The following is a 16,239-nucleotide window of genomic DNA, read 5'->3' as shown; positions in this document are numbered from 1 at the left end:
TAAGAACTTACAAATGATGTTCGTGAAGCATCTCGAGTCATATTAGCCGGTGGTGGTTCGGAGGCTCCCTGGCTAATCGAGTGTTTAATGATTGCATCGATTAGGCACGCTGCCGATAGGGTACTCTCTTGGGAACGTCCCGTATGCGGCCTATGATAGCTACAGTTAGTAACAATTTTGTTTTTGTGTTTTTTGTTTTTGTTTTTTTTTTTTTTTTGGATCGGGACAGATCGCACAGAATAATGAGAGAGAAAGAGCGGGGAGAGAAATTATGATGATTAGTTAATTGATTAGCGATGAGTTTTGATTTGGTGTTACAAAAATGTATAAACAAATGAAAATGATTTAACAATTAACACACAAAGCACCAAATCCCCAAAATTATGAATGAATACAAAAATAATAAAGAAAAACATTTTTTATTTTTTTAAATTGGTACTTACGGATCTCGTTCTCGGTCGGGTATTGCCCGAGGAGGTCCATCAGCTCTCATATAGTGCGGTGGACCTCCTGGGGGTGGTGCAGCATTAGCTGCGTATATTCTTGCATTTTCCAAGCGACGACCTTCCCTTTCTTGCTCTTCAAGACGCTCTCGTTCGCGATCTCTTCGCTCTCGATCACGTTCTCTTTCACGCTCACGTTCGCGTTCTCTATCAATACGATCGCGTTCGGCTTGTAGGCGTTCTTGGTTCTGGCGCTCAGCTATGCGTTCCCTTTGTTCTCTTTGTTCTTGACGTTTTTGCATGTCACGTTCCAGCAAACGGTCACGTTTGCATTGCTCCATACGGCGATGCATATCAGCCATATGTTGTTGTTGCTGACGAAAATGTTGTTGTTGCTGCTGATGGTGTTGTTGTTGTTGCTGTTGCTGATGTTGCTGTATTTGCATGGCAACATGATCACGAGCTATTTGTGCCGGATGATAGCGAATGTCATGATGCGGAGGTGGTGGTGGTTGATGATCAGGCATCTGACGTTTTTCGTCCTTTTGCGGGACGGGCAACTGTGGCTGTTGAACTGCAACATCGACGAAAGAAGAAAAGGCGTCGTGACCAGCTATACAAAACATAATAAAATGAGTTTTCAAAAAATTGTATATTGAACTGGGAGAACAAACTTACCTGGTGGATAATTGTGCGGCATGGCATGCATACGATTTGGCGGGGCTGCTGGTGAAGGCGGTTTGGAGCCCGTATTATGACGCTGAATGACACCTTGTCGTTGTGGTGGCGGTGTTCGATGTGGACTTGGAGTACTAGAATATAAACAAAAATAATTAAAAACTAATAAGAATAAATTGAGATCTCTTAATTTACCTATTTGCATGGTCAGCTGGTGAGGCCCGACTTGACCCATATTCAGTGGGCCGGCCACGTTCCTTATCGTAATAAATCAACGCAGGCGATCCACCCAAGGCACTATTTCGCGGCGACGGAGATTCCTTGTCGCTTCGCGACACATTCCTTTGTTGTCCCTGCATCTGCTGCGAGGTTATATAGTCATGCATTACTATCTGTCGCGTACTCAAAACCGGCTGTGGTTGTTCCATTGTCGAATAGGACACCGGCCTGGCATATGGTGAATTCACAAAGTTTGGCGCCTGTGGGCTAGACTGCTGCGAATGAGTTGGCATTGACTGTTGCGGTTGTTGTTGCTGACTGCCCGAGTTACCAGCGCCTTGTTGGGCTGGACTTTGACGACTAGTTTTGTAGTATTCAAACACTCGCTTGCTACTCTCCTGTAGATGATGCGATGGTAAATGTATTGGTGTTCCCTGAGTGATGGAACCCAATTTGTTGCTATCATTGCTACTTGATGGAGGTGTCTGCCGAAGAATTCCCTCGAATTTTGGACTGAGGGTGGAAGCAGCACTACCTTGCACAATTATTTGCTGCTGAGCGTTGTTCATAGGTGTTCCATGCGTAATTGAGCCTTTGGGACCTGCAGAAGCAGACACCAGTTGACTGGGGCTCGGCGACTGCTGGTGTGGATGACCTGGATGATGCATTTGGGGAGATAACTTTGGAGGCATTTTGTTCTTCCCCGACTGAGGACCAGATTGTTGAAGTTGTCCATGACTTGGCGGTGGCAGCTGCTGTTGTCTAACGACCGCTGAAGGCGGCTGCTGGGATATTGATATCGGTACAGGTACTTGGGACACATAAAGCGAAGAAGCTGCCGATGATTTATTTGTCGATCGACCCAGATCAGCAGCGGCTGCAGCAGCTGCATGATGGTAAGCCATATACGATGAAGGTGCAGAAGGAGCATCACAGCCAGTGCGATAAATCGACGTGGAATTGTTACCAACAACGTGTTTCGAAAGGTGCATCTGCTGAGGAGGTGGTTGTTGTTGATGCTGTTGCTGATGTTGTTGTTGTTGCTGATGGTGTTGTTGTTGGTGTTGCTGTTGATGTGGCTGTTGATGTTGTTGTTGCTGGTGCTGTTGTTGTTGCTGTTGTTGAAGCTGTTGTTGATGCTGCTGAGGTGAAGGACCTGAATCTCTTGATGGTTTCTTAATGGAAAGATCAAGAGTCTGTGGTTCTGGTTCGCTTGGTCGTACACTGTAGATAATCTCATCCTTGTCCCTTAGATCATGCGGCTGGGGTTGTGGTACTTTAACAGGCGTTATAGTTGCAGCAATTCCATGGGGATGGCTAATGATTTGTGGTGGCATGTGCATATGCGAGTTGACAACAGATAAAGTTGCTAGATTTTCCGCCGCAGAAACTGATTGCCGAGAAATAGGGACTGCTGAGACGGAGGATTGCTGCAGATTCGTTGTTGTTGGAATCGATGTTGTTGGAGGTTGTAAAGAGGACTGCGTCATATGTTGTTGCTGCTGCTGTTGTTGTTGTTGCTGATGTTGCGATTGCTGCTGCTGTTGTTGCTGTTGTTGTTGCTGGTGAAGCGCTTGTTGTTGTTGTTGAAGCGATTGTTGTTGCTTCACTATTGAACCATCACTGCGGAACTCTCGCACAAATGTTACATCATTGCTATTAGCTCCTCCACTTTGTTGTTGCTGCTGCTGTTGTTGTTGTTGTTGCTGTTGTTGTTGGTGAGGCCCATTATTGGCTTTCACTTGTTGCGAAGTGATGGAATTTTTCATCTGCGAAGACGGTTGACCAACCGTTTTTAAAGATCTTTCAATCACACTATACACAAAGTCTTGAACATTCATCGATTGTTCGCCAGGGCGTGGAGGACCATTTGGTTGCTGTTGGCCATTGCCAGAAGCTGGTGGAACCATTGCACCATTCGCCGATCCTGCGGAACTTGATATCACTTTGGGGCTCTGACGATTCGCCGGAGAATTTTCATTTTCTTCATCGGCTGTCTCTGTCGCCGAGCTATCATACTCTTCCGAAGTTTTTTGCTTCTTAGGAGCTTGCTGTGGCGGCAACAACCGCTCATCCATTTTACTCAATGCAATCGCTGCACTCGATACATCCGCTGATTTTTGTTTAAGTTGGTCTTTTTGCAAAACACTTCCATGGCGACCATGATTTTCAGGACTATCAACTGAAGCCGTATCACTTCCACCGTCACGCTCATCGCACGACGATGTACTCAAATCTGATTCATCGCCATCTGTTCGGCGCTCTTCATCAGTTAGATTCACATGTGGATCTAATTTGCGGCGGATTCGCATCAAACACGCTGAACAACAACGACTTGCATTACTTGGAATTTGGAATTCCTGGATAATAGGATCACGTATATCCGAAGCCAGTTCAAACAAGCGTGGTGGTATATTATGAAGACGTTTCGCACGATCCTTGGAATTGGGACATGTAGGCAGAGGGCAATTGGGATGACGATTTCGCACCGATTTGCACTGACATGAATTGCACACTCTAGCTCCAGCCGGAATAGTATCATCTGGGATGCCATATTGTTGACCACGTCCTTTTTTCAATGGACGAGTACGAGGACACGCTTCAGCTTTGCAAACAAAACAAGGGTTCAGTTTTTCTGTAAAAAAAAAAAAAGAAAGAAAAATTATTAATTATGTACTTTGTGTAATGCTTAAAGAAGCGTAACTACTTGAAATCACTCAACAAATTATATTTAATCAAGAAAAGAAAGGAACAAAAATCCCTCGTGAAATAGAAGAGAGCGTGCACCTTTGCAAGGATGCGATTCAGTGAGGTATTTTCTTTTTTTTTTTGTGTAAGTAAATGTCACCTTATCTTCTTGGATTTTTTTTTTTAATTTTAATGATGTTCAAATAACGATGGCAAATACAAAGAAAAATACACGATGATATAAAAAAAAATACTCCACCAGGGCAATAAAACGACAAAGATTTACATACAGGGTGTCCCAAAAGTAATGGATCAAACAAAATATGCTGATAGGCCATCTTTAGGGCTCTCAGAATTTGGTAACTTGTTCATCCCAAATCCTTACGGTTTTCGATTTAATGCAGTTTTTGTGAAATTTCGAAAAATCCCGACTTTGCAACAGTATTTTGCTTCCTCCGCTCATAATTGATTTTTGTTTTTTACAATTCTTTCACTAAAACATTGCCTAATAATAAGAAAAAATTAATTAATCAAAATATTTTTCATTTCATACGCCATTTTGCTGCAAATTAATTAACAGTTCCATGTTTTATAAAAACTCAATTTCTTTCTTTTATTTCAGAGCAACACCCTGAAAAAAGTTTGTATGGTGTGGCACTGGTTTATTATTTTGAAAATTTGTCGTGTTTTTGCAGTTTTCAAAAATGTATAAATGTTTCCAATGTTGAAGTTAGAACTGAAGTTATTACAATTTAAAAGCAAAAAAACAGGGCTTTTCAGAGAAAAATAACAAAGAAAAATAAACACGTTTTCTCGACTGTTGTTTGTTTATTTCTTTTTGAACAAAAGCCTCGATTTTTGTTTGTTATTTTGCTCTGAAAACGTCTGTTTTTTTGCATTCAAATTGTGATATCTTTCGTTCTAATTTCAACTTTGGAAATTTTTATACATTTTTGAAAACTGCAATAACTCGACAAGTTTTCAAAATAATAAACCAGTGCCATACCATACAAACTTTTTTCAGGGTGTTGCTCTGAAATAAAAGAAAGAAATTGAGTTTTTATAAAACATGGAACTGTTAATTAATTTGCAGCAAAATGGCGTATGAAATGAAAAATATTTTGATTAATTAATTTTTTCTTATTATTAGGCAATGTTTTAGTGAAAGAATTGTAGAAAACAAAAATCAATTATGAGCGGAGAAAGCAAAATACTGTTGCAAAGTCGGGATTTTTCGAAATTTCACAAAAACTGCATTAAATCGAAAACCGTAAGGATTTGGGATGAACAAGTTACCAAATTCTGAGAGCCCTAAAGATGGCCTATCAGCATGTTTTGTTTGATCCATTACTTTTGGGACACCCTGTATATTGTGTGTACACGGAATGTTCTTCGTGCATTATTATCCTAAGTGGGGTTAGAGAATTGTCGTTGGAACTGTTTAACATTGATTTTTCATACGATTTATAAAAGGGCTGTAGAAAGACTTAGTGGCAAATTTCACTAGGAATATATTTCCTTAACAAAATGCAAAAATGTTCCCCTTTTACTTTCGAAGAAGAATAAATAGAAAAGAAAGTGAACCCTTGAAGATAAATTGGTCTTATGATCACCAACAAAAAAAAAAAAAACTCCTTTTTACTTTGAGACATTCGAGTTATGGGTTTTTTACTAGCTCAATGATGAAACCTATAGAAATCTGATACAAACTATATTAAGCATTTGAATGGCAACTTTGCATCTCATAATTTTGGATTAAATTAAGCATACAGTTTGTTTGTTCATAATTATTTCCTTCTTAGCCTAATTAAAAACCCAATTTACACTCGTTAATCCTTTATCGTCATTAAAAACATGCAACCATTCATTCATCCCTTTATCTGTTTGATTAAGAAATTACTCTGCAAAAATAATATAGCCAGCCAAAGAGAACAACCATCAGAACAAGGATCTAGAAGGCGTAGGTACCTCTAGTATTCGTAAACTCAAATTCAAATTTGCAAAATTTGTAATATTGTTACTCGCTGATGATGGTTATGGTGATGGTGATAGCAATGAAGAGCAAAATCAACTCCAACGTTTAAACTATACAGTGCTGTGGAAAATTATGACTTATTTTGCGAGTAGAACATGGAGTCGGGAAAAATATACAAGTAGACAGACTCGGATAATGCATTCCACATCTGAGCGGATATTGATTGTAGCACAGAATTTGGACTCAACGTAAAAGCTCGAGTTAGGTTTCTTGCGTAACTTTTCAGTCAACTTTCCAATAAAATTGCCTGAATTGTAAGGATTTTTTTTTGACAGCTAACTAATCAGAGACGCGAAACTTGACTAAATATTTAGTCCCTAACTTTTCTGAACCTGTCCATTCAATTTGATCTATGGCATTTAGCGCCATCTTGCGGCATTCACATCTTGTTTGTTATGTTCCATATTATTTAATTGGGATAGCCCCAAGTACCGTAAATAAGGAAATATTTCCTTGTTGCAAACAAGCGACAACGATCCCCAAAAGTTTCTCCCGCAACTGATTGGTATCGGCAATACATTTTCCGGGTCAATTTAAGTCATTTAATGGGATTTTTTGTTCCCTGGAAATATGTGAGATTCACGTTTGTAAAAGAAAAATATATTAACATGGAAAAAAAATTCTCCTGAACTACTGTTGACAGGGTATTTTAATCGACTCATGTTTTTTGCACCAAATGCAAGAATTTTATTCACAGTACAGTGTTATCCTTAACAGTTATTCACACATACAGACAATACAATCCTTCTGCGAGATTCAATTCCCAGCGGTGCTAATTAACGTGTGCATGAGATTAATTGCGCCAACTTGACACAAAATTCCTTTGGCAAATAACGGAAAAACGATTCATGTAGTAGAGATGTATAAATGGAATGAGATGAGATGGATGGAATTTCCCGGGATAATGGTAATGTCTGATGTAGGTACTAGGAAAGAGTTTAAAAAAAAAGTTTATTTTTCTCCGTTTCTATTTGTAATTCGTTTTTGGGTTTTTTGTTAGTTTTTCAAAGTCTTGTTGTGTTTTTTTTTTTTTTGTAACTGTAAAATTGTAGATGAAAGAATTCATCCACAAATGTTAGTTCGGGAATAAAACCAACAGTATTGTTTACGAATTTAAGTTGTTGTTTGGAAAAAGGATAGAGGTTTTTGTATTTCGTTTAAAATGTATTATTACAGAAAACTTATGTAGGCAAACATGTCTACCAATTTATTTATTTAACGGTATTTTAGGATTCTGAATTTAAGTATTTGGGATTGGAATTAAATCTTTTGATCCAACCTTTACATTTTACGATCTCTAATTCCGTAAAATGTACATGCTTTGGATTTTTTATCCAAAAAGTTGGGTCATAGTTGTTTATGTCTTATTCGTAAAAAAACCTCCGTTTATTGTCAAATTTGTATTTGGCTACTTGCAGCTAGAAATAAATTAGGTCTTTTGCACATTCATTTAGTCTGAGACTTCTGAATTTATTCATTTTTGGTTATTTTTAGTCTGAGTCTGTTCCCAACTTCAATAATTACCTATAAAATTATTCGGCAGAGCGCTAAAGACTAAAAAAAATTCCACAACCTCACAAATTTCGTGTCAAAAATTTCTTTGGGTAGAAATATGTGTTCTGTCAAAGGATAAATTGACGTATGGTGTTTCTCAATTTTATTTCCTTCTGAGAGAATTGTATGCCTTCTCACAGAGATTTGTCAGACTTTCTTTTTAATGCACAAAAAGTGTGGAACAGAGAACAGACTTATATTTTTTTTGATAACTTTAACACTAGAATGCGTCAGTAGATTTAGGACCAAATCTATAAAAATGTTTATGAACACATGTGACTGCCAGATTTTGTGGGATGAGTGGTCTTTTTTATTGTCTCCACTCTTCACTATTTTAAATGAGAAATAGGAGAGAAAGAGAATGAAAGAGACAAAGAAAAATTACACATAAATACAATAATTTACTACGATCCACACAAGAACCCGTCGTCACGTAAAGTAAAATCTTTATAGCAATTAGAAGCTGAATTTTCATTCGAGCGTACATTTTCGAAAAATTTTATCTTCATAAAGTAGTAATGTCTAATTACATCTTTTTTTACTGTCCTTAAAAAAAATACATGAAAAATTATTTTTTTTTTTCGTGCAAGGGAAAACTAAGTTAGTTTTAACTATGAAGGCAACGTGTGAATGTGAAACGGATAGTATTGTTTTTTCATACAGTTTTTCTCTTTATATACAAAAATTGAAGGCAGACACTCTTGTAAATTCCTTTTTTGACCCAGTCGAAATTATGACCCCGACAAGTTCTCCTAGATATTTTAACATACAAGAAAACCCTTTGGTAAATTTTTTTACGTATTTCCAAATTTGACCCAAAAGCTTAACGTTAACTTAATTAGCTGTCCAGGGAGTAATATAAGTATAAATAATATAAAAGAATAACAATGGAAATATATGTATATATAAAAAAAAAGAAACAAAGAACAGAGAAAACTCATAATGTAAACGTTTTAAATTTTAATAAACCACTTATATTAATTTTTCTTTCGTCCTATTTGAAGGCTTTTTTTTTGTCTTGTTTTGTTCTTCCTTAATTTACTTTGCTCTATTTGCTCTTTGAGACCTGAAATAGATCCAGCATTATTTTCCGAGTTAAGCCTGAACTACCATGGCTATGCCGCCGCACGCCATAGTCGTTTCTACTGCTGATGTTAGCATTGCCGCGAATGGAAAAAGGGATAACTTGTGTGCCGACATCAAGTAGGTACATACAATAGACTCTTTACTCAAAAGAAATTAAATTGAAGAGCTGAGGGGAACACGACAAACCACAGTGGTGTATTCTATCGTCCTACGCAAAATATATATACATTTTTTTTGTGCAGCTCTTTAGTGCACCTTAAAAACTCCTTTGGTTATCCGCATGGAAATCATTGAGAGTTCTTTATTTTTTATTCTTTGTTCATTCTACAATTTAAGGGTACCACCACCACCCACTCATACGACTCTAAACTCAACTTTGTGATGTTTTGGGTTGGTTCACTTTTGTTTTTCATTTGCTTCAATTAGGGTCATGTATTGTAAGCAAAAACTTTTTTGATTTGAGAATTTATTTTTTACTTTTTTGCAATAAGTTCAAAAATATTTAGGAAGCATAATGACATGTGGTTACACCATAACAACGAGTTCAAGCCAACATCAATATTTTGCTTTTGGTTATTTTTCAAATGTCAATTTGATAAAGTTGAGATTTGTGTCTCTATTTAAAAGCAGCTTTGCATCTGTCAGTTTGAGCATAGTGGGTGTTCGAATTGGCCTAACTCTACCGATCCATTTTTACATTTCTGTGAGTCCGATGATTTAAAATGAGCTTAAAGTTTTCAACCTATTTTGACTGTCTCTTTCTCACCATGAAGTGCAGGTCAGAAAGCAAAACAGTAATGTCAAAATGAGTCGGCAGAGTGAGGCCAATGCGAACACCGTCATTTGTTTAGCTAAGATTAAACAGATGCAGGGTTTTTGTTTTCGGATTCTGTTCGTTTACTTTATTTATTTGGTATTATCAATTACAAAAAAAAAAAAAACATTTTTTGTAATTTGATATGCTGCTTGAGAATTATATGGTTTTATCTCTTCAGCCTTTTCCAATTATGATTGTCGGCCAGCGATTTGCCAACAACTCTATACAGCTTGAAAGTTCTTTTAATTCTTTCTTTCTATTTTACTTGTTTACATTTCGCCAATTTCGTTTGAGGGATTTTGTTCCCATTTCTCTTTCATAAGGTAAATTGTTTTTAATTCCTTTTTATTGTTGGAGAGCGCATTTTGCCACGAAAAAAAAAATACCAAACCCATATACCCCTATACCTATTCGAAAAAACAAGGGGGTAAAGAAGTGGCAAGGTTTAATTTGGCAAATAGAATTATTAAATATGCCGTTTGGTGAATTTTTAAAATAACTTCGCCTCGTAGAGTTTCATAAGTTATGCACTGCCTTTGCTGCGTGCCATGATGGTGGTATGGTATCCAAATAGAGTAGAGGTTTTTTCAGAGTAAAATTTGAGTGATGCGGTGGTGGTCGTTGGTCTTCTCTTTGTGTGCAAATATCTTTTAGGTTTGTTTGTGTTAAGCTGCGGGCCCCCAAACAACTCTGGAATATCTAAAAAGGTTTTTCATTTTTAGCGTTTACCTATCTACGAGAATATTACTACCTTCAACCTACCACCGACCGCTCAACCACTTGTTGCCAAAGTATATAGCAGCACCAGACCACTAACAAAGAGGGGAACCTTTTTTCAAACCCTCTTCTTGCTTGCAAGTCCCCAATCTTTTTCTCTTTTTTTTTTTTGTCGTAATAAGGTTTGTATATATGGTTGACTTAAGGTTCTGGGTGGGAGGTAAGAAATATAATATTGTTGGCAGAATGAGGTTGCTCCCCGTAGGAGTTAATTAGCTAATTTCGTAGTTAAATATTAATAAATTGTTGTGATGTGTAAATACGCTGACTGACTGTTGATTACATTTCCTTTTTTTTTTCATCTATTTTTCTCTTTGAGTTGTTGTGCTAGTTCTTTGATTTTTATGCTTTGATTGGCTTTTGAATAAATACCGCACCAGTCGAAAGGATTTTCACAACCGTCTTAATGAATGTCAAGACTGTCATAATTTGATTACAAATAATTGTTATGTTGTCGTTGTGTATATCTTGTTGAAAGTAGGTAATGAAATGTATTTCATTTTTAGAATCGTGATTACATGCCAATTATTGGTTGAAGATAGTGAATTAAAAATGACATTTTCAGATTTTCAATCAAAAAAAATCAGCAATTGACAGTAGCCACATTCCTGTAGAGGTTATGCAGTACTCGTTAATACTAAAATTGTAATTTTCAATAAAACATGTATTAAAGGAAATCACGTTAAATCTAGTACTACCAACTACACTTTCACATCTTCTTAAACAGCACAGCATGTATAGATAATTGTACTAGATCTAGATCTACTCATGAGTTAAGCGGCTAATGTAGCTTATGTCATTTCGATAGTTTAGTACAGATTATGATTTTTATCTGTTCATGAGAACCACTTTCAAAAGAACGCTGGTCGGAGAGGAAATATGTCCGATTTCGGAGGGTTTTTGCCCGTCAAAAAAATACCTCGAATAATAATTCCTATTCAGCCCTATCGGCAATCTCACGTGAGAAATTTCCCTGGGAGTAGGTTTTGTCTCCCGGGAATTTTTCTCCTTATCGGCAATCTCCATCGGAATTTCGTTTTCGGGAAAGAAGTACAGCCAACTTAACAAAACAAAAAAAACCTTCGAACACATATCTTCGAAAATTTTGACAACTCTAATTTGATTGTATTTAGTGCACAAAAACAATTAAAAAGTTTAATAGTCAATATTTATATAATTTTTTTCTTTGGTGTTGATGTGTGGATTTTTATTCAATATTTTTTTTTATTTTTTGCCCAACTTATTACTTTGTTTGTTTCTTCAGATGGACATGTAATTAGTTTTGTGTTTGTAATTTTAATTAAAGAATCAATCAATAAAGTTTCTTAAGCTTTGTTTTTTTTTGACATGATAAACAAATAACTGTAATACATTGAGGTATTCCACATAATTTGATCATTTCTTCGATCAAAGCAGCAAACTAATGCTCTCGGAATGGTCTCCTTTAGTTCCATGCTTTTTTTTTAAGGTTTTCTTATATTTTATTTTTGTCTACTATTGCGTTATCCAGTTGCAATATCATTTGCTTTTTGTTGGATTAAGGAAGTAAATAATTTAATATTTTTAACAGAATATTTTGAAAGAAAAACACGTACATTTTGGCTTCAAAAAATCTGTTCCCCATAAAAAATATGATAGAAATACTTCGGGGGAGAAACTTCATTCCCGATAGGTATTTTTGTGTGGGAATTTTTTCCTAGGAAATTTTTCCATTCAAAAAGTATTGCCGATACCGATTTTTCGGAATAGAGAAATTTTTCCAGGGAAATTGTATTGCCGATAGGGCTGAATAAATCGGAGAATTTTCCGATACAACGGAAAATTTTTCGTAATTTTTCGAATTACCAGATTCTATTTCATTTAACTTTTCGATGATATCACCTAGTTTAATCTTTTTATATTTTTTGTATAACATTTTCTCTTAATACCCTAAATAACATGGAAATTCATTGGACAAAATATGACTGCCAATTCCGAACGATTGGACATTTTTATACATACATTATTCGAACAAGTACGTTTACCTTTTTGTTGTCAATCGCTTTTTTTTTGGAGGTGGTAAAGCACTTAATAGCAATTTTCCATGGAGGTGGTAAAGTACTACTAGTATTTAACTAGCGATTTTCAATGGAACTCACTTTCAACGTAATCAATGCAATTCCCATTTTCTCGGGCAGAAGAGCATAACCAGTTCTAGTAGTAAAAGTACTAGATCATTTACTCATGAGTAAACTACCATCTCCAATGCAACGGGGCTAATATGAAGCATATTTCAGAAGGATAAAATTTCATTCATGTAATGAATGGCAACAGTTAAATGTGCACTTCCTTTGTGCCTAAAATGTGAGAATAAATTCCATACATAAAGATGTGGATAGAGCAGACGAATTTTCACCCTAAAAGATCTGTCAGCCATTTTGACATGTGATTAGACATACTTTGTGAGAAAGTTTAGACTTTTTAAAAGCGATGTTAAAGTTTGTTTTTAAATAATACCCCATTAAGGCCCAATTTATTGACTCTCCATTAAACTTAAATCGCCATTAAAAAAGGGAATTTTAAAATTAAAAACCAAATTTATTTAATTCAGTCTCTTTTAAGGATTTTTTTGAAGTTTGACATCATTAACTAATTGAGCATTAAATTTAAAAGTCGTTTTAGTTAAAACACCAAATTCGACCTTTTAAGAGGAATTTTAGAGCTAATGAAGGTTTTAAACAGAATTTGTATTTATTCACTCTCCATTAGCGTTAAATGTCAAATTATATACTATTTTATTATTTGTTATTTGAAAGCTTGTCAATTGACATGAGCAATTATAAAAAAAAAATTATAAATATGGGAAAAAATTTATTTTCTTGACGTGACGTCGCGTCGTTGACCAAAAAATTTATAAGAACTCTATCGAATGATGGAAGGAATAAATAAAGAAAAATGGGCCGATACAAATGTCTATTAAATTATGGGTATGAATTACATTCTTCAAAGATAGGCCTAACATTTGTGTAAATATTGTGACGTGATAAAGATCAAATTATGTTCAATCTATTGCCAATTTTTTCTGTGTGTCCCTTTTGTGTTCAATATATTGCCAAAATCAAGCTAGCCAGTTGATTCTTGAATTGCACTTTCGGGTGAAAATCGCTTATATTCCAAAACCAGTTGTCTTTTCTTCCAAGCTACATTCGACGGTTATTTTATAACGATGCATGTGCTTGTGCATAATGTAGTAATTCGTTTTCGGAGGATATCCCACTTTAAAATATCAACATATATGTGCTTCTTCATCCTTTTTAAAATGTACAAAAAAAAATTAAATCTGTTTGACTTGACAGAATTTAGCTTTTGACAGATTTTTTATCAAAATAAATTAAAATTCCCTGGGATTTTTTTAACGGAGTTTTAAACTTAAAGTTCCCATTAAAAACAAACTATTTAACTAAAGGAGAGTGAATAAATAGAATATTTAATAGCGTGTATTTAATTGCTTCAATAGTTTAATGGCGTTGTTAACTAAAACGATGAAATCTAATATTTAATGGAGGGTGAATAAATTGGGCCTAACACTATTAACAACTTGTCAGTAAATTTGACACACAGCAAATGCTCTTATCATAAAACTGGTAACGAATGAGTAGGTCCATTCTTTAATGGCGTCTTTTCATTACCTATTTAAAAAAAAAAGGCAAAGTATTTATACGAAAAAAAATGAAATGAAAATACTGGTAAGTTGTCAGTCATGTAAATGGGGCAAAATAACTTTAAAAGTCGATAATAATAATATGATAAGGATTGATAATAATTAAAAGATAAAATTCAAGGGTATTGAATTTCTGATTCTCTTAAATAACAGAATACGGCTATATAAGTTGAAATTATTAAAAAGTTTTAAACCAATTATCGGTTTAACGAATTCACATCTAGTGGTTTGGTTTGTCACTTAACCAGATCATCTTTCGTTTATCAGTTTTTCAACTATCTTCCTTCGTAATTTATTCCGATTGTCACACCAGATATACATATTTCATTTTCCTAACAAAATTCTGCTTGTGCATAAAGATATGTACCAATATACGTCCAAACATAACTGTGATGAGCTTATAAAAAAAAAAAATATATACGAGAATATATTTAATTTAAATGTATCTTCAAAATGAATATTTCATAAAAAAAAATGCTTCATCTGCACAAAATGTTAAAATAATAAATATACGAGTATAAATACAACCGTATGTACATATTTAAAATAAAAATATAGGTACATATAAAAATAAACGACTTGCCATTCACAGTCCATGATTTCTCTTCACCAAAACCAACACAATATATACATTGCATACATATCGAGTATTTTATTAATTAAAAAATTCAATTAAATATATTTACACACTGAAACGACAGTTGACGATGATGGCTTTGCTGGGGTGTATGTTATGCTGCTTGTAGTATTACATTGGATTTATCGCCAGGATAAAACAAAATCCAGTCAAAATAATAATACAAAAAAATTTATAAATATAAATGTATGTATAATAAAATAAAATATATACATTTTATATAACAGTAAATCAAAAATTCATCATAATCATTTTTTATCGAAGGATGCTCAACGAGTATTGCACGCGGGGTGGATTGGGGGAGGGTTGGATGGATGACCATCAGATGCAAACGGGTGATAGTCAATCTGTTGTAATGCATACCACTCTCATCCCTCTTTTTGTCATATATAAAATATTTACATTGTTTGGATCAGTAAACACAATGTTTTGATACAAATTAATTAACAAAATCGAGATGAGTGCATTGGGTAAAAAGTATGTAAGGGTTTAGGACTATTCAAACTAAGCTTCTACCCCCCCCCCCATCCAACCACCACCACCGCTACCGTCACCATCACCACTCAAAAGTCCTTCAATTTATTTTTAAACCAAATGCATTTAACGAAAATCAATAAAACAGTTAAAATGTAATTAAAAATGGAATAAAAATCATCATCATTCTGATAGAAACAAAGGCGAAAATGTTGGACTAGTAGGTTGGTGGGTGGTAGAATACAATAATAATTATGAAGTTTACATTTTTGATTTAAATTAAAAACATTTTTAGATAAGCTTTATAAAATTAAATAAATATGAATATTATTTAATTTTGTCACAGACATATCAAACCGCGAATATAAATATTCGTTTGTTTTTATTGATGCATTAGCAAATCGAAATCTGATGCTTAAATGACAATATTCCTTGAATTATAAAAAAAAAATACCCTACCATAAAAAAAAACAGTGGAACAGCTCTCGCTTGAATTTCGTACAAATACAAGGGATGCTAGAAGGACCAAAACAACTGTTATATCGATTTTTCCAAAGATTTTTTCTTTGTTGTTGAAATCGTATGAGAAGGGGTTACAAAAAAAATCGCCGAATGTAAACGTTCAGTCATTTTCTATTTGTCAAAAATTAAAAGTTTACGCTAAAGCCGGATTTGTACGAGTAACAACTTGCCTCTAAATTGTCATTGCACAGCATTTATCCGACGGAAAATAAAATGCCAAAAAATGATAAATTTGATGACATTTTATCACTCGTATATATCCATCATAAGATTGAATTTATCACCCCTTAAAACTAAAAATGAGCAGCTCTTTTTTAAACGTCAAAAAATTATTACAAATTTTGTCTTGAATATTTTTCCAAGCAGTACGCAGTTCACGCGCAAAATTTAAATATTTGGAGCCGTAAAGAAAAAGTCTCCACTTAATTTTGAACGGACAAATGAGGAGCTGATTTCCAAAACCAGCTATCGGTAAAAAAATCGGAAAATGAGAAATGCATGTCATTTTTCAGGTCTTTTCAACGCGCGTCTGATTCAATCAAAAATAATTTTCTAAACAGCACACAGAGATAGTTATTCAATGTCAAAAAACGACTTTATTTCCAAAAC

The 16,239-nt window shown here is 34.8% G+C and overlaps 1 protein-coding gene across 2 annotated transcripts in view; it reads right to left on the bottom strand.

Moving 5' to 3' along the window:
* Positions 1–16,239, bottom strand: part of LOC129911347 (protein split ends) — a 101,478-nt gene that overhangs the window by 3,939 nt on the left and 81,300 nt on the right. The window contains exons 4-7 of one of the 2 annotated variants that reach the window (XM_055989112.1): positions 1,317–3,975; positions 1,122–1,255; positions 444–1,056; positions 12–159 (exon numbers count right to left, since the gene is read on the bottom strand). In XM_055989112.1, coding sequence (XP_055845087.1) covers positions 12–159; positions 444–1,056; positions 1,122–1,255; positions 1,317–3,975 — 3,554 coding nt within the window. The remainder of the gene's footprint in view (positions 1–11; positions 160–443; positions 1,057–1,121; positions 1,256–1,316; positions 3,976–16,239) is intronic. The other variant, XM_055989113.1, reaches the window with a different exon arrangement.

Source organism: Episyrphus balteatus, chromosome 2 (assembly GCF_945859705.1).
Source record: "Episyrphus balteatus chromosome 2, idEpiBalt1.1, whole genome shotgun sequence".
Lineage (NCBI taxonomy): Eukaryota > Metazoa > Arthropoda > Insecta > Diptera > Syrphidae > Episyrphus > Episyrphus balteatus.
This window is presented reverse-complemented; position numbering and strand designations above follow the sequence as displayed.